Source organism: Lepisosteus oculatus, chromosome 13, assembly GCF_040954835.1.
Source record: "Lepisosteus oculatus isolate fLepOcu1 chromosome 13, fLepOcu1.hap2, whole genome shotgun sequence".
Classification (NCBI taxonomy): domain Eukaryota; kingdom Metazoa; phylum Chordata; class Actinopteri; order Semionotiformes; family Lepisosteidae; genus Lepisosteus; species Lepisosteus oculatus.
The window spans coordinates 23,743,503-23,762,811 of record NC_090708.1 but is presented as its reverse complement, the minus strand read 5'-3'; the positions used below and the strand labels follow the sequence as shown (position 1 = coordinate 23,762,811).

Sequence of the window (19,309 nt, the reverse complement as noted above, 5' to 3'; positions counted from 1 at the left end):
TTCTGACATATGTGTCTTTATCATCTGAATGAGCGAAGGCAGTGTGAAGAGCCAGGGAAATAGCATCTAGCCTTATCAGTGGACTTGTTACACCGGTATGCAGACTGCTGGGGGTCTAAGCACTCAGTTATCATTGTGTTAATGTGCCTCATGACCAGCCTTTCAAATCATTTCCTTACGTACGCTGATGAACTTTTAAACACAGCCCAGTCCACAGATTCAAAGCAGTGTTGCAGTACTTCATTTGTCTTCTCCGTCCAGTGTTGTACTGTTCTTCTGTACACATTCTCCTGCTTCAGCTTCTGCTTGTAAGCCGGCAGGAGAAGCACCGACAGATGATCCGACTGTCCAAAGTGTAGGCGAGGGATAGAGCGGTAGGCGTCTTTGATAGCGGTATAGCAGTTATCAAGAGTATTCGCACCCTTTGTTGGGCAGGAGACATGCTGGTAATATTTCGGAAGAACTGACCTCAGGTTGGTCTCGTTAAAGTCCCTTGCAGCAATAGATACAGCATCAAGGTAAGCAGTTTCATAGTTGTTAATGGTGGCATATAATTCTCTGAGTGCTGCTTTCATGTCCTCCCCCGGGTGCAGTGTACATCGCAGACATAATAACACATGAAGATTCTCTTGGTAGATAGAAAGGACAATATTTTACAGTCGGATATTACAAGTCCAGAAAGCAAAATCGCTTCAGAATTTTCACGTCATACTTCTATAAGAAAGGAAGTTTAATTAACTTTGACATTTTCATTAAACATTGCCATCTAATAAAACTTAATGTTTTGATGTTCTCATCAGTTATGCATTGTTGTGTGAAACACATGATCCCAAAAAGCCAAATAGCACTGTTCTTGAGGTACAAGTTTATAGAAAGTTCCAAAATGATTCCTTTATCTGTTAGGGTGTCCCGTTATTTAAGTCAATTAATTCATCATCTTAACACTAATTATTCACAGACTGGGGCTTATTATTGGAGTGTGCAGTAGCTGTATGTCTTGAGTGAGCTTTTGTTCTTGTTTTGGTTTTCAGTACATTGCACAGCTCAGGTGAAAAACTGCCAAGGACAAAAATACCCATAAGGATATTAAGTGCAATAAAGAGTATCAAGAGAAATCTCAGTCAAGACATGGTTGTACATTGGCTCTAACACCAAAATTTCACAAGCTTGCGCTGATCGGGAATAATGTTTCCTGAATGACTCACTCTCTGCCTCTTATATATTTACCAGGGCGCTCTGCAGTTGTTCGTAATTTGTGATGCTTTTGAGCATGAAGCACTGTGCGTATTTCAGGATCTAGAGGAAACCTACTAGAGTCCTGGGTTTTCATATTTTTGCGCTCTGTGTCCAAGAAGGTGTCTTGGAATGCCGGCCTAACATCTGCTCAAGGGCTAACTCAATTGTATTTAAGTCTTGTTCAGCTGGTCTGACCTCATCCTTATCTAATGTTTGTCTTGCATAAAAAATCAGTCCTTTGCCAGTCATTTAGATATTGGACAGAGAATTGAACAGCTTAGTCATCCTCAGAAAAATCTTCTAAGGATTTGGCACATCAGTTGACCCATTTTAAATTGTTGATAGAATCTAAGTAACACCTGAACAAAGAGTTTAGGATAGAGACTGCTCCTGGTCCTCTCTGTCAGTGTGTGACTGGTACTTAGTAGCCTAGATTTTTGGAATACCATGTAACAGGGTGCTTCTGGATTTATGCAGCGGGAATGCTATCGGATCTAGATTGTGTGTCCTACTCAGTGCCAATTCCCACGTTACTGTCACCTTTTACATGCAGTGTCTTTTGATTCTTCTATCTGTCCATTTTCTAACTTTTTCATCCAATTCAGGGCAGCTGGAGCCTTACCTGTCAAGCAACAGGTGCAAGGCAGGAACATGACACCAGTCCAGTCTGTTTGCAGACACACAGGCACGCTCACACACTCTCACCTGGGCCAGTTTTCACAGAAGCCAATTAACCAATTGGGAGCCAATTAGGAGAGTCAATTGGGAGAAAACTTGGCACCAGGAGGAAACCCACAAAAATATGAGGAAAACATACAAACTCCATACAGATAGCACCCCAGGAATTGTCCCCAGGGCCCCAGCACTGTAATGCATTAATGCTAACCAAAGCTCCACTCTGCCACCCCCTGGCAGATCTCACATAGGTGAAAACAATTGGTCTTGCAGGGGTGAGTGAAGGCTGAGACCCGTTTATTACACTCTGTAGCTCCAAGAACCATCTCAGTCTATACAGAAACAAATTTCAATTTCCAAATTCACTTCATTATTTTTTTTATTTCTCTTTATTTTAGTTTTGCTGTGAGACATTTTTCTCCTTGCTGTGATCGGCATTTCTGTGTTAAATTGTGAAAACCTTTAAAAAAGTCCTTCCACCAACATCTGCACTTGCTTCCCTATTGCTCTCTCGACACTTCTCCTTCCTCCCACACTGTTAACCCTCCTCCTCACTGTTTTCACCCCTCTCCAACTACTCACTTAATTCCCGATCCTCTTTTCCTTCACCTCCTTCATCCTGTATCCAGTCGTCAATCTCTGGTCCTCGACCCTAAACCTCATTTACAACGGGCACATGAACATTTCCTTTTATCTTCAGCCCCTCTTGCCTGTTTCTCTTTATTCCCTTTCCTCGTCTTTCCTTCCCCAAGACCCTTGTTGGCTCCTCCTCTAATACTTGTCAACTATCTGTCCCTTCACAAGCTCTTGCTTGATTTTATTGAGCAACAAACATAAAATCTGCCTTTTCCGCTCAGTTCCTTGTACCCCTTTTCTCTTGGGTTTGTGAGATTTGAAACCTCAATGCATAAAGTCCTGAACCTGTACATTCTCCCATTGAGAATGAACATTTCTTCCCATTTCACCCTTTTCCTCGGTGCTCACAGTGCCTGAGTTTGCAGTGAGAGGCCATGCGTTTTGACTAGTAGTGGTTTCTATGGAAACAAAGATCCAAACCGGCCGTTAGCTCTGGGGGTGAGGAGGCCGGCTGTTCAGGCCAAAATTGCCAAAAACCTGTTTTTATCTGACTGACTTGTATTAGACCAGTCTAAGTGACCAGATTAAGATGACCTTGATGTTTAGACTAATGTAGTTTTGTGCCTCTGGCCCTAGGAATTAGTTCTCTCCAGACTGGACGACTGCAGCCATATCCTGCCAAGCTTGCCTGCTGCAGCAGTCTGACCTCTTCTGCTTACAGGCGTAATCTCTGTCTCGCCACCAGGGAGATGCATAATGTAACTGTAGATTTGCTTTCTTTCAGGTGGATCTTTTGATAATGATGATCTAGGCTATGTTGCCGGAGAAGGAGATTATAATCCTGATAAAGGCAAGAGTGGAGGCAGGAGTGGAGGTAGGATTATGTTGCAGTTTTGTTTTTTTACAAGAACAGGAAAAATGTTTCTGGAGATTCTTTGTCATTCTTGGAGTTATTATTTAGTTCTAACTCCATGTGGGATTTAGTTTGCCTTCTCCTTTGTGTCTTAGCTTCTCTGAATACTGTTTTGAGGTTTTTCGAGAGTTCTAGCCCCACAGCAAATCTTTGATTTTATCCATGAAAAAGGAGAGACACCATTGTTATCAAAAAAACAATTAACTCTTGGAAACTTTAAGCAATGACCTCAGCTGTTTCTTAGTGGTCTTTGGGAAACCAAAGTCATTTTATAAAAAAAAAACATTTGCAGTCAACCCACAGTTATAAAGTAGAGTGCCTGTAGCGTATATATTCCTATGCTGTTTATAAAGAGACCATTAAATTATTCACCAATAAAAAAGTTATGTATGATGTACTACAATTACCATCCATAGCATTCCAGAGTGGAGATAGGTGCTCTGACTTATTTTTTTTACCCACATCTGATATTTAATTCATGTTTCAGGCATTTGTATGAGAAAAGTGAATGGGGAGCTCCCTGTATATTTATATACACTAGAAACAGAGACTCTCTAAAACGTAATCAAAATGTGTCTATCTGGGTTCCCTCTCTGGGGGCCTGGACTGTGTGGGGGCACCCCATTCTCACAGGTGTCTAGAGCATGAACTGGGGCTCCTGGGGTTCAGGAGGTAATGCCAGATTTCAAAGCTGCTACCTCAAACCCACCAGATACTTTTTTTTTTTAGTCCAACACCCCTGCCAGTAATCACCTACACAATCCTTTTGCCTAACCTAAATTCATGAGACAGACGTACAGGTAAGATCTGCAGAATTAACATTAGGCACAGATGTGGCAGGACACCTCTGGGAGGTGCTACTGTTGTATACTGATGAGTTTCAAAGCCATGGAGGTTAATTAGGTAACGCTTTCTCCATGAGGGAGAGCCTTTATCATTAATATTTCATGTTACAGTTCAAGATTAATCGAACTTAGATGGCTTTTCCCCTTAACAGTATGAGACAAGTTTTTTACAGTATCTTGTAGTTGATTTTGAATGACATATATGTGTTTTCTTTTAACAGGGAGAGCTGAGGGTGACACTCAAGGTAAATATTGGATATTTTATTTTTCATTTGAACAGTGTGTCAATATGATTTAAATTATGAAAATTGTTCCAGAATACTTAGGTTTATGTGTATATTTACTCACATATTCAGTTGTATTTGAGATTTATGTATCTTTGGTAGTTATTTATTTCCTTATTGTTGGCATTTATTTACAAACCAAAAACTGAATTTTCATTATTTTGTTTTTCAGGAGGATCTGATCAACCTCAAGGTAAATAACTAATATAATTACAAAGTTTCCTTTTTATTATAGTATAGTGTCCTTTTTGTGACTTCCATAAAGAAATTCTTCAACATGGCCTCAGACTATAAAAATGCAGCTTGTAGTCAGTCTTTCTTTGAAACATGCTCATACAGACCAAAACATCTTGTCTTTTATTTTAATTGTGTTCAATCTTAAATCTGTCATATGGTTTTGTGCTGCTTCTTCACAGTTTTGAAAATCTATTTTTTTATGTTTTTGGCATATCCCTATATGTGTTTGATTTTCCTACCTTTCACGTATATCTTCTTTCGGGGTGGGGATTATTTTGCATTTTACTTTTAAAATAAGTATTTTCTATTATCCTGCTTACAGACTCTGTACTCAAACTTCTAGAACAGACTTAAATTTCCCCTTCGTTGACTTGTCTTCTTTGTGGAATGATTAATGAAATTAGTCATTTTTGTTATGATTTATTTATTTATGTTTTGAAGAACTTTGGGCAATTTCACTTTGGTTGCCAGGGTGGTTGTTTTGTTGTTATGGTAACCAGGTACTGGGTTCACAAAACCAGTGACTGCTACTTGTTCTTGTTGCTCTGACTTTAGTAGTAGTGCAGTACTACAATTTGTCATGTTTGTGGGGTGTGCTAGGAAATCTCCCAACAGATTAAAAAAATAAACTGGATATCAGTACAGGGACAGTTAAAGTTAACTTCCTATTTGGTTTTTGTCGTTTTTACGTGAAATGTGTTTCCTGATTGAAAGGAAGTAAAAACTTTGACTGAAACCCTACATTTTAAGAGATTTAATTATCACACAAGCAAGGAACATGTATCCGGCTGTTTCTGTTCTTTTTGGTTGGGCTTAACTTGACACATGACAGTGTCAAGAAAAAAAAACTTGTCCGTGATACAGAACACAGTGATAGTACCCTTATCAGTGACTCTCATATGTTAGTGCATGTTCCAGCAGTAGCTTTATCGCATTGAAAGCAGGAACAGTTTGTTTTCATTAGTACTGGAAAAAAGTAAAGGTTTATAATCTAGCCACTCTTCTCTTGAATTCTTTTTAGTAAAATTCTACTTGTTTTATAACCCCTTACAAAACATTTATTTTATAAAAAATGTGGTCAAATCATGATTGCTTGAAATGACTTTTTAAAGTATAAAAATAATAAATAATAATTAAACCACATTTATTGAATGCCTATTTAATCTGTAAATCACTAGGTTAGATTTACAGTAAGTCTTTTTCCTACTTAAGAATATACAGGAAATTGGAAATTACAAATTGGACATTAATTAAAAACCTGAATATTTTTTTCTAATTTTTATTTTATTACAATATTTCCTTCCTCTAAATCATACATTAACATTTTGGGATTTTTGGGGAGACCTGTCTTTACTAGAACAAATGTATGGTTAGATTACATCCTTCACAAGATAACTTTTACCTAAAAGTTTTTTAATATCAGGGTTAACTGTAAAGCAATATAATGTTGGGTTTTAGCACTACAGTAAATCAGCTGTATTTTAATGTACTATAGTGCCCTTCACAGTGCTTTACCACAGAGTACATAATAAAAATAATGTAGTTCTGTCTTAATATTTGAAATAGTTCTCAAGGGTATTCATGATTCAGTCAGAGCTGTTCAAGCCCAGATTAAATTTGTCTTCTGGGGAAGATTGTAGTAATACTGCCCCCTAGAGACAGTGTGGCTGTATTTGTTTGCATTCTGAAGTTTGTCCAAGTACTAAATCTTTGGTTCCCAACCCTTTTTCTGAAGAAACAACAATAATGATTGTAGTTCATTGGCATGTGATTGGTTTAAACATACAGTATTGCTTCATTCCTTGTTTATTACTGCAATATCAAGGATGTCATACAAGCATTATATAAACAAAGTCAGTGCAGCATGTGTAGTACTGTACCATTGGTGAGAAATGCCTTTAAAAGAACTTTGTCAGTTACTCACATCTAAAACTTTGCTCCACTTATGTTTTATTACAGATTTAGAACATCAGTGGAGACAGCTTCTGAAGTTACTAAATGATAACATGCCCGAGAGCGTCAGAATTTGGATAACCAATTTAAAACAAGTAGTTGTGCCACTGTTTGAACGTGTCATGGAGATCCTCGATATGAAGGAATGATTTAACAAGCTTTCTGGGGGCTGCCACTAATTGTACATTTCTGTTGATTAGTGCGAGGCTTGCCTCAGTTGTCAGTTTATGTGGGATCTTTTATATCGGGGGATCCCAATCCTGGTTACGGAGGCCCACACTCCTGGTGCTTTTCATTCCGTCTAAATTTAATTACTTAATTGAAGCCTTAATTGGACTAACATGTTGCTTGATAGCACAGTTCCAAGTTTATTTTTCTACTCAAAAAGGGGGTTTCTCTTTTACTTATAAAATGCAATAGTTAAAAGACAAATTCCAGCATGTTAAAGAGATGACAAAAATCAAACAGTTCAAGTGAATTGTGTTATTTAACTGAATTGAGGTTTCAATTGTGCGATGGGGAGCTCAACTGGAACAAAAGCTAGTAGGTTTGTGGGCCCCTGGGACAAGTGTTGGGGACACCTGACCCGTATGGCTTCTACAGTAGAGGTGTTGGGTCTGTTTTTACTGCTTAATGTTTTTAAAATGGTTTTTGCAGCAGGATTGTATTCATGTAGTCCTTTGGCCTTTTCTGAATATTGAACTCAAATGGTAAATTAAAGTGTATTGTGATTTTCATCTTCAGTGCCCAGTAATCTAATTTTTCAAGAGTGACTCACATTATGTACTGTATATTTCTGTCGAAAATGTTACCATCTGGTTCTGCCTTACTCTTGAGAATAAGTATCAATTGAACATTTAAGCATTCTTTGTACAGGTATTGGTTGTTTATTGCTTTGGGCATAAGGTTCAGAGGTGGAAGATTGTGTGCCTTCTTTGACACCTTTGATAATACTGTAACTGGGTGTATTTCTGTTTTTTGAGATGAGGGCTGATATTCACTCCCTGGCATTCTTTTACTGATTGTTACAGGGACAAAATCCAAATCAAACTGAAAGATGGTGTCATCACATCATGTCACTTCAAAAAAATAGAAGACTTTTTAGGGGATGGTAGGCAGTGGGGGGGATGATTAAAAGCTTCGTGCAGGACAAGACTTGCGAAGGGATTCGGATTTTCAGCCGTCTGATTGGCAGGTTGTGCAGCTAGTTTATTGTTTTCATTAAGCCTTCGTGGGAAGGGCTAACTGCAGATTGGGAGATTGCAAAAACATTTCGATGTGGTAAGAGCAGTTACTATTACTATCATTCTTGATTTCCTGAGGTCTTTGATCTCGAAATAGCTTAATCCTAATGCCTCCTCCTTCTGAAAACTCCTGGCGTTCTCAAATTCAAGAAATCCTTCTCAATAAAGGCACTTCATTCAAACCTAAAAACAACTTGAAATCTATAAATGTTACAAATAGAGCTAGAGTTAATGATAAATATCCAAAACTGTACTATATAAACATGGTCAGAGTGGATTCCCTTTGAAGAATGTGTTTTACATCGTATTTTACACAGTTTACTTGAAAATATGTAGGTATGGCATCCCAAATGTTATAACATTCATTTAAGTGTAATAAATTTATCTTTTGTGACTTTAAACATGCTGCATCTTGAATCAGTGAATGAGAATTCTTAATGGCCTCCTACCAGTATGAATGAGTAATCCATAAATGTAGAAGGTTTCATTGTCAAATATAGTTTAACAAAATATTGTACTTAATGAAATGTTGTTGGAGATGGAGGTTATCAATACTTAGTTTTAAATGTCTTTTTTTCTGGTTGATGTTTTTGTTTTTTTAAGTTGCCTTGTGTCTTGAAAGCAGGATTATTTTTTAATAGTCCTCATGCACATTGTACTTTGGTTTTTAAATGAAGCTCTTAGTTCTGTAATGATAAGAAGAATGCATATTGTGTTTCATGTAGGGTTTTTTTTGTGTGTGTTTAATCAAATCAAGTAAAAAAATAGTTACAATTATGCATGTACAGAAAACTGAAACCAGCTGTTCAACTTTTACTCAAACTTTTAACTGAAACCCAAAGCTTTTTTTAAGATTAAGTAGTCATCCCACTTGCACAATAACACTGCAACATGTACTTTATATAGTAGAGGGTGCATGTTCTTTGTACTGTATATTATGAATCTTGCTTAGCCCTTCTAGAATGTAAAGTGTCGGTGTGAAAGAGGCCCAGCAGGTTTCAGACTTGATAGAATCCCCCAGGGCAAGTCATAACCCAACATCTGTGCCAATTGTGTTCACATTACTTGTGTCCTTCTGGAGTCTCTGTACTGCAGTATGACACTCAGAAGCAGGTTCATTCTAAGGTATTTAGGTTGCGGACTTTTTGAGGAATTTCTTTTTTGTTTCTTTGGTTCTATACACTCAGATATTTGCTGTGAACAGCATTTGATTTTTTAACAGCATAATAAATTCTTTTACCTCAAGAAGTGTGTGTATTTTTTTGACAAAAATGAAGTGTAGCTTTTATGTATTAAAATCTGAAAAAATATGTAATCTTCATACAGCCAATACTTTATTATATGATATAACACAATACTTGGCAATTCAAATGTATAAAATCTATGTTTCTTGCATGGTTGTAGGTAAATGTTCCTCATACACAAAAATGCAGTCTGTCAGTCATTCTTTCTGTTTCTTAGGTGCCCACAGATCATTTATTTTTTCAGTGCTGATGTGATTTTATAGAAGGTGCATAAATGCTATATGGCACACTTCTACTGCACTATCATAGATTTCAGACAAAGAACCCATATTGTCATGAATGATGAGATTATTTAAAAATTGGGTTGATAAAGCCCCAGCTTAGTATTGTGCCAAACTCATTACCACATAAGTACATTATCTATATTGTTTTTTACTAACAGTGACAACTGTGTGTATACTACACATAAATATATAATAAAAAAATCTAGTGTAACATACATGTGTCATACTAAATATACTCTACTAATAGTATTCTTGTGAAGAAAACTCCATTTCCTTTTTCTGTCACATAGGCTATAACATTTGTCAAGTCGTCATTACTGGTTCATATTTTGTTGATGTTAAGTGTCTATAGGTATAAAATGTATTTAACGTTCTTTTAGCTTTGCTTAAAATGCAGAGGATTTCTGGAGAATTTATTGTAATATGAACAGAAATGGATAAATACTGCCCTCTGCTGGATGAGGAATTGAAGTGTCTTGTAATGAATGTCTTACAAACTGAATCTTCACGACAAACTTCTGCAAAATAATATCCATTTACATTGTTATGGTTATGCCAAATCCTTTTTCAAACGTTACACACAAGCTTCAGAAGTGCAACGAATTGTAAAAATAACTTTAGGTACTCACGATGATCAGTCAGAGGAAGGAAGTTTTAATTTATGTGCTTTCATATTGCGCAACATTGTGAGAAGCACTTTCAATCTATTTATGGTTAAAAGATATACATTTATTTATTCCTTTTAGTTGATTTAATGACTAACAGCTGAGAACAAATTAACAAAAGGTTTATATTATGTTTTCTTTTCTCTATCCCCTATTCCCACAGCAGAAGGATCTGGTAAAATCGCTGGTATTGTGAGTGCTGTGGGAGTGGCGTTGCTTGGGGCTGCATCGAGCTACTTTGCTTACCAAAAGAAGAAGCTGTGCTTCAAAATCTCAGGTGGTGAGTACAAATGCTATAATTGTATGGATGTTCGACAGTAGAGCTTGCTAATATTAATCAGGGGAATGATTAATCATTGCTTCATAAAATAAGAGGTACCATCACAGACTCTTCTTTCAGGGAATGAAATGTCTTCCTGTAAGCTGGTTGATTTAGAGCAAAGAAAACTCAAGTCTGTTTTGCACTAAAATGTTTTCATATAATTTATATAATTTCATATAAAACATCATTTATTTTTAATACTATTATACAGTATACCTGTGTTTACACAGGTACAACAGATATGACCAAAATATCGATGTCCTGGTACATGGACACCTATTGTAATTAATTATATACTTTTGATTTACTTCTAAAATAATTCACTTTAGCTGTCAGAATTTTTAAGGGGAAAGTCCCTTCCTAAAATGGACATCTCTGATTTGAATATTTGAAAATACTGGGGTTTTAAAAAATGTGATTAATAACTCGAGTCCAGAAAAAATATGTCTTAAACCCCAACAGTGAAATTAGGATTGCAAACAAGAAGAGGCTATTCAGACTTTCTTACTCATTTAGATTCTCATTGATCTGCATATCTTATTCAGCCATTTACTGAATGATCCTAGAGAATTTGCTTTAGCGACATGGTTGGGTAGTTTGTCCTAGACAAACACGCAAACCTAACCTAAATAAATGACACAATGTGTGCCTATCATTCTGGATGCACATCACAATTGTCCTTGTTTAAAGAACCAATCCTCATCACAGAGTCGGACCTTGTGACCTTCATTACACACAATCAATAATTATACAGCTGTTGAGAAACATATACAAGCTCCATAAAAAAAAGACAATAGATGGCAAAAATCCCTTCTGTGGACATAACATGCTGGAGTTTGTAAAATGTGCATAACTCAAAACTATTTGAGAAAGAATGCAGACTTGCAGAATGCCAACAAGTTCACATTTGAAGATGCACTTGGCCCTTTTTAAGGAGAGCAAGTGTGTTACGTCTCCAAACAGACATGCTCATGTTTCTTTTACTATATTTTCAAACTGCCTTCCAGAATGCAGTTTTTTCTCATTCATACTAATCATATTCAACTTACAGGGGATCCTGACAAGTAATGGTATTTCATAATAGATTAATAGTTATATAGGAGCCCTTGGTTACTTACCTGCCTATCTTAATTCAGAAGTATGCTTATACCTGGTTATCGCCCTATAGCCTGGAGGCTGTTGTCAGTTATTTCTTTTAAGATGTTCAAAACAATGCAAAGTAAGATGCGGTTTTGTCACAGGTGATCCAGAAAGTGGAAACAAGACCCAGTCTGGGACCCAATCAGAACCTCAAAGTGAGTATTGGGGACTTTTCCATTTTTCTGGAAAGAAAGAGGCATAAAGTGTTCAAACCAGTAGTGTGATCTTTGAATCATTGCATTGAAACTAATTTGACCAAATCATATTACTCTGAAATGGGTGCTTTGTAAAATGCCAGTATTGCCCATTATTTTATTAGAATTCTGATTTTTCTCTTTTTTTTACTCCCTCAAACTGCAGTTCTCAGCAACCTGCTAAGGTCATCATAATGCCTTCAGCCAAGTCTCTACTTTGAGGATCAGCGTATCCCAACACCATTTTCCTCGCTTCTACAAAAGTATGTCTGTGTTTATAACTCGAGTAGGATAAACACTTACGTTTCAGCTATTGATGATGAAACTTATTTGAAACAGTAAAGTGGGTTTATAAATATTATTTTGTAAAAGGCTTCACGTTCACATTTTGCTGACTCATATTCTGCTTTACTTGTTCTGTAGACAACTAGAAAAATGCACTATCCTCTCCACTGAACAAAACCTTTTTACATACTGTGTGGTAAAGTACATTTGGAATGAAATAGAAGTAATTTTAAGGCTTTTAGAGTTTGATGTTGTACACGATAATATTACCCTCCCAAGTTATTTCCATAGAAAATTTCCTATGGGAATACACAAACCAGGTCTGGTTATAGAACAGTCTCATTTTCAGATGTAGTCATTATTGTTTTTAGGACAATACAGTAACCCTTTATTTGTATGAATTAAAGTATTAAAGACATTCTTACTGCCTTTGTCTTGCAATCTAATTTTAGATTAAAAATGGGTGACATATCTATAATTTATTATGAATCTCATTTGTTTGGTTGCGAGCAAATGCTTTCATTATTTCCAGTGCTGCTTATGAAATAGTTCTGAAGCATTTGTCTCAGCGAGGTATTAGTTTAGCAGGTTATAAAACAGTAGAACCCTGTATAGGTAGATTCATTTGAATGTGTCTTCATAGGCCACCGAGTAAACCTAATTCAAAACAGCCTTTTCTATACTTGGTGATCTTGAATACAGTGTACTTGAGTCCTAAAATATGTTTGTGATCCACACGCCTGTTTGAAGGGCCCTTTTTGTATTATATAGCATGGTGCATTATGTCATACATTACAAAATTCCTTTGGTTTCGGAGCTGATCTGTTTTCACCTTGTGAAAGTTAAGGAGCTGGCGGTATGACCAGTCTGCACAAGGAGAAATAGTAAGTGTATGTGATTATATATAACAGCTAGAAAAAAGTCTGGAAGAATTAACTGCAGGACTCACACAGCTTACTCTCTGACCAAGAGCACACAGTATTAAAATGCTAAAAGAGCAACATCGTATTCTTGAAACATCAAGAACCTGTACACTAACCCCTTCAGTTCAAGTTCCCAGACTCCATGGCACATGACTGGAGAACAGGAGGTCTCAAATCTAGTCATCTTCAGGGGAAATAAAACTTTTATTTTATAGCCTGTTCATCATTCGATTTTTAGTTGTGATGCTTGTCTTAAACCATTGTTTTCTTGTTTTGAATATTGACAGCATGTAGAATTTGATACAGTACATGTGCACTTTAATCACAATCACCAAAAACTTTAAAATCCAACAGGAATAAAACATCAGTAAAAAGTGTTTGGTTGATTTCTTTCCCTGTAACATCTTTGAAGGGTTTGTTAAAAGGGAAAGTGATTTTTAAAATTTATTGGAATAGTTTGTACTCTTTATGAATCCACTAATCCTTCTTGTGTTTCTGCATTGTTTGGAGTGTTTTTGAGTGCGTGTGTGTACCTTTCTTATTTAAAGACGATGTACTTGTATTCCTGAATGGTAAATGTAAAATGAAGTTCAATGAGTAAACTTCATATGGATGAAATTCACAAACTGAACACAAAGGAGATGGTTTAATTTGGAAGATATTTTTAACACAGAGAGAAACCATGAGCTTTATTGTGTGTTAGAATTAAAGCTGCCACCTAGGACTTAAAATAGAACTGGAATTGTTCACACAGCATTTATTTTAAAAACTACTTTTTATTAATAGTTGTCTGCGGACAGAAAATGTCCTTTTTTGTGGCCTTATTTTTTTTTCACATGGAGTTTTGCCAGCAAAGAAAAATAGGGATTCACATCATATATTATTGAAGTGGCTAATAAAAATGTAAGAATGAGATTTATGCAAATTAAACACAAGATATCATAAAGAAGTTTACCTTTGGGAAGAACTGACATTTGCACACTGTTCTGAAAAGACTATAAGGCTTTATTTTCTCCTCTGCCCAAATACTTTACTTTCTTAATTTGCTGCTTTCCCAAATTACCTAAATACATTTGAAGCAATCCAAACTTTTTTTTAACTGTTACACAAAGCAGTTTCACACCAAACTTCCCAAAGTAGACTGCAAAAATGTATAAACATAATACTCTGAAGTGATCTAGTATTAAAATTATTTTGGTTAACATTGACATTTTACATCATTAGTTATTCTGCTCTCTCAAAAAAGTTGACTTTAATTCTCTCTGTATTACATTTGTTGCAGGTGTCTATTAAAGTGATTGTATTGTTCTTGTGTATCATTTAACGTGGTCTAAACTGAATAAAATGTGCCTTTTTTAATTGTGCTGGAGATGTCATTTCACATTGGAGAAGTGTTCATTATTTCATTACTTATTCAAACTAGAATGGAAGGGTTGCATAGTGGTGTTGAGATTATCAATGCTGCCTCGCAGCGCTGGGGACCTGGGTTCAATTCTGGACCCGGGGTGCTGTCTGTGTGGAGTTTGTATGGTCTCCCTGTGTTTGTGTGGGTTTCTTCCAAATGCTGTGGTTTCCTCGCTCACAGTCCAAGGGCACGCTAGTGGGTTAATTTACTTCTGGGATAACTGGCTCCTGGGTGAGTGCGTGTGTCTATGTTTGTATCTGTACACATACTGTATGTGCCCTGCGATGGACTGGCACCCACTACTTGCAAGCTTAGTCTCCAGCTCCCTTGCATCCCTGAATGGGATAGAGTGTTTAAAAAATGGATGGATGGAAGGGTGGAAGTACCAAAGAACATCCCAGAGGACAGGTACTAAGGACCAGAGACAAAAGGAAAACAAAACAAAGGACCAGGTAATAAAGTGCTTATACCTAAATTCTTGGAGCAAAAAAAACAAATCACGTGAGAGAGGAGCTACTGTATTAGCAAGCAATTATGATGTTATTGGAATCACAGAAGCATGGCTAACCGACAATGATGGAGAGGAATGTGGCACTGGCGAAGACGCACTTTTCTGGAGAAACAGGAAAGAAAAGGGGGAGGTGTCACACTTGGTGACACAAGAGTATTCATGCGCAGGATCTGATGCCAGAGGAAATTAGTCTTAAATTTACATGGGTTAAGATGCACAATAAGCATTCTAACAGTATAGCACTCAATGCTGTAGACCACCAAATGCAGATGTTGATGGTAGAACAATTAGAATTTATGTGCTAAAGCAGTAGTAGTTTTACATGGGAGACTTCACCTTTCCCCATATAGACTGGAAATTAGTCTGTATTCTCAGACTTAAGGGAATATCCTAAACTGACAGGGTGAAGGAACTGAACTTTAGTAGTCTTGAAAAGAGAAGATTACTCGGGACCTGACACAAGAATCCAGAATCCTCTAAGGCACAAACAAACTCAACCCAGGAGACTTATTTAGAATGGACAGTGAAACATGAACCAGAGGACACAAGTGGGAACGTGGAAGAGAATATTAAACCGAGAACAGGGGGCACTTTGTTTCACAAAGTATTGTGGAAGTATGAAATAAACTATCCAGGCATGTTGTTGAAGCCAATAACCTGGCTTCTTTCAAAAACAACTTGAAGCAATCCTGGGTTCAGGTAGGTACTTAAGACCAAACAACCTAAATGAGACAAATGACCTGCTTTCATTTATAGCTTTTCTTATGTTCTTATATGAAGAATGAGCTTACCCATACAGTTTGTCTCCTCTGAAACCAATGTGTGAACTTTCAAAACTTCAGCAGTGATATGAAAGATGTGTTATTCAATTAAAAATACAGATACACTTAACTATTTGTTATGATTTAGGCTTAATTCAAAATTCATGCAAAAATAATTTGGAACCTGACACCTACCTTTAAAACTAGAAAAGAATATCATTGGAAGTCTGGGTTATTCAGCTCTTATTTTTTCTTGTAACTTGTTAATGGAGTCCTTGATATCTAATGAGGACAATGTTTTTCAGTTTTTACTAGTTACTGGAGTCCTTGAAATCTAATGAGGACAATGTTTTTCAGTTTTTAATCGTTACTGGAGAAACAACCTGGAGTAATTATTTTGTCATTTTTAGTTACAGTAGGTGTAGGGAAATTAATTGAACTGGTATTGTAAATTTTAATTTTAAGGGCCAAATGGAGCCATTTTAAATGGTTCTAGGTAATAAACAACAGAGGACAGTGAATGGCTGATGAAATACTTTAAAATTATTTAGTGGAGGCACATTTTAAAACCTTTTTTAAACCAGGTTTGCATTTTCTCTGGAGTCTGGGCTAGAATTTATTTCATAAAACAGAAAATTTAGTTTATTTAAATTACAGTTCTAATATACAACTTGCCTCCCAGATGTTTCGTATTCATCGATTCTGTTTTAGTTACTTTGTGTTTTTATCTTCTTGTGCGTACAGCATCTAACAGGTGCTGGATCCTCAAGAGGCAAATTCAAGTTTCAGGCAAAATTAAATTTAATGTTTAACTGAGTCCCTAGATTCAAAACAGCTGTTATTTATGATAGATTTCTGTTGTACATTAATCCTTTAATCACTTAAAGCCTTGTAGTTTAGTTTAGTAGTTAGTTGTGTTTTCCTTTAAGCAAGCTATACATGTATGCCAGCAGGTTGGTAATGTTGCATGCTTGCAGTGTTCAGACATGCCCCTAGCCAGCAGCACCAGAGTCTCAAATGGGATTTTCTTTTTTGTGATGTGAAAGGTGTTTAGGAGCATACCTGGCACAAGACACAACCCTGACAAGTTTTAAAAGAAGTAGAAACAGAAGTACAATGTTAAATTTGAACTGTTGCACCAGGAACTTTCAACAGAATAGTTTCTTACAAACAGTTTTCCTAAAAGAGACACACTCTTTTAACTACATTTAGTGACTGACATTTATATATTGAGAGGATTATCTCTTAAAATTTACAATAACTGCCACACTGGACAAAATACCAATGCTAATAATAATAATAATAATAATAATAATAATAATAATACACTTTTATTTATAAAGCACCTTTTCAAACCAAAGGACACTGCACATCATGAATAAAGAAAAACACCAAAAAAGTACAATAAAAAGTAAAAGAAAAAATGAAACAAGAGCATACAGGTTTTTACACATTTAGACCTAGGTAAAAGTTGAGAGTTTGGGTTTAAAGAGAGTCCAAGAAATTGTCTCTTGCACAGTCAGAGGGAGGTCATTCTGTAACACTGGAGCAATGACAGAAAAAGCACGGTCACCAAGTGTTTGTGATTTAGTCCTGAATACAGTGAGTAGAGGTCCAGTCAGGAGGGAGTGTAAACCTGGAGGAGGTCAGAGATCTATGATGGATACAGATTGTTTTTAGAGCCTTGAAGATCAGTAACAAGATCTTACATTGAATACGTGACTTTATAGGTAACAAATGTAGAGACTTAAGTGTAGGAGTGATATGCTGCCAGGGTCTGGTGTGAGTACGTTTGGGACATATTGCAACTTGTTGAGAAGAGAGTTAGGGAGGCCATAGAGTAAAGAGTTTGAGAAATCAAGCCTTGCTGTTACAAACGCATGGATCAGTCACTTGCATCGGACAAAGATAAAAATTGCCTAATGCGGACAAAATTTCTAGAAAGATGACTACCAGATTCCTGACTATGGCTGACATATGAATTGGGAACCCATCAACCATTACTGTGAAGCCCTTGAGTTTTTCCAGCTGTGATTTGCTGCCCACCAGTAAAATATCTGTATTGTTACTTTTTAGCTTTAGGGAAATTGTTGTCAACAAGAGTTTGATGTCATGCAAGCAGGAGATAAGTGATGGCAACTCCAATTCAGAAATCTTCAGGAAATTTCCATGTACCCAGTACTTGATGTCCTGAAAGCACCAGAAAAGAAAAGACAGCTATTCTTTGAGGGAGTGTGAACAAGCTACTGTTCTTAGATCTGATGTTGAAGCCAATACCCAGGCTTTTTCAATCATTTTCAATATTGGAAAAACATGAAACAAGAAGACGTGAATTCCCCCGTATGTAAGAACATAAGTTACAAACACGTTTGGGCCATCCCGCACATTTAGTAGGTAAGAGCTACTTTCTCTAGCTGTATCAGGAAAGAATCCAGGGTATTGGCTTCAACAACATGGCTGGATAGCTTGTTCCACACTCACACGCCTCTTGTCTTCTCTGTTTAGTACTAAAAACACAGAAAACGTTTGTTCTAGCCTGTTCGAGTAGTAAACCCCTTACGCTTTGGAATGTTTCTGGATGCTCATTTCTAGACTGATTCCAGATCAATAGTATCTTTTTGTAACATGGTGACCACAATATTATAAATGAGGTTTCCTTCTTTTTTAAGGTACTGTAACAAAACCATGTGCACGGGGTCCGGTAAGTCTGCAGGTTTTTCAGGGTCTCTTTCAATAATGCAGCAATACCTGAAGAGCTGTGAGAAGCTGTTAGGTTGGCCTGGTGAATCCAGTAACTGTCTTATCTTGTTAAGAGGTGATCAGAAATGAAAACCTATAGATCCGCCAGGACAGTACCAGGATTGGGATTACAGTGCCCTGGTGTATACTGAATGTTAATTATATGATTGTTAACCCAGTAGCCTGCTATAAGTAGTGATGGAGGATCAGTAGGAGGTGATATTCTTACTGCTCTTCAACTCCCAAACCAATGCCTCAGTGCACAGTACAGCAGGACACTGCACTGCTGAGGTGGCGTTCTTCAGATGACACGATAAACAAAGGTCATACATATTTAGTTATTTTAAACCCCGTGGCTCTGTTTAGAACAGCGAACGTTAACCGTGGTGCCCTGGCTAAATTCGTCTCTTGTACAGTCTGACATTTATGAATTCACTCCTTCATTTACTCAGTGAAGTAGTTTCTTACTATTTAGACAGCCATCGTGTGAAGCGGGGCTAGTGACGCACAATTACTGTTATGTGTTACCAAAGTGGGTACTACCCTTTAACAAAAGAAGAAAGCCCCTTCCTGTGGGAAACGCTGTTTCAATGTTAGGAATTAACTACTACTCGTATTGTTGAATACAGGTGCCATTTTACTTAGCTATGGAATATATAAAAACCAATGTTTATAGAAGGAACGCCACTTCAATAGAATAAACATTAAATTGCAAGTTAAAAAATACTTCTTTAGAGATGTATAAAAACATTCTTAAATTCGGTGCGGAATTTAATAATACAGTGAATTTTAAAAGAGACAGTTGCAGCGGTCCTTGTGTGACTAGAGTGCGGCGCACATCGTGCTTATGTACGGGACAGACGGTTGAGTGAT

The 19,309-nt window shown here is 36.7% G+C and overlaps 1 protein-coding gene across 2 annotated transcripts in view; it reads left to right on the top strand.

Annotated features, from left to right (window-relative positions):
• Positions 1–14,379, top strand: part of LOC102687711 (CD99 antigen-like) — a 29,476-nt gene extending 15,097 nt beyond the window's left edge. Inside the window, exons 8-13 of one of the 2 annotated variants that reach the window (XM_015361722.2) lie at positions 3,272–3,361; positions 4,467–4,490; positions 4,702–4,722; positions 10,320–10,436; positions 11,720–11,773; positions 11,979–14,379. In XM_015361722.2, the coding sequence (XP_015217208.1) occupies positions 3,272–3,361; positions 4,467–4,490; positions 4,702–4,722; positions 10,320–10,436; positions 11,720–11,773; positions 11,979–12,007 (335 nt within the window). In that variant the 3' untranslated portion in view covers positions 12,008–14,379. Of the gene's footprint in view, positions 1–3,271; positions 3,362–4,466; positions 4,491–4,701; positions 4,723–6,725; positions 9,275–10,319; positions 10,437–11,719; positions 11,774–11,978 lie in introns of those variants that run through there. The other variant, XM_015361723.2, reaches the window with a different exon arrangement.
• The last annotated feature ends 4,930 nt before the right edge of the window (positions 14,380–19,309 follow it).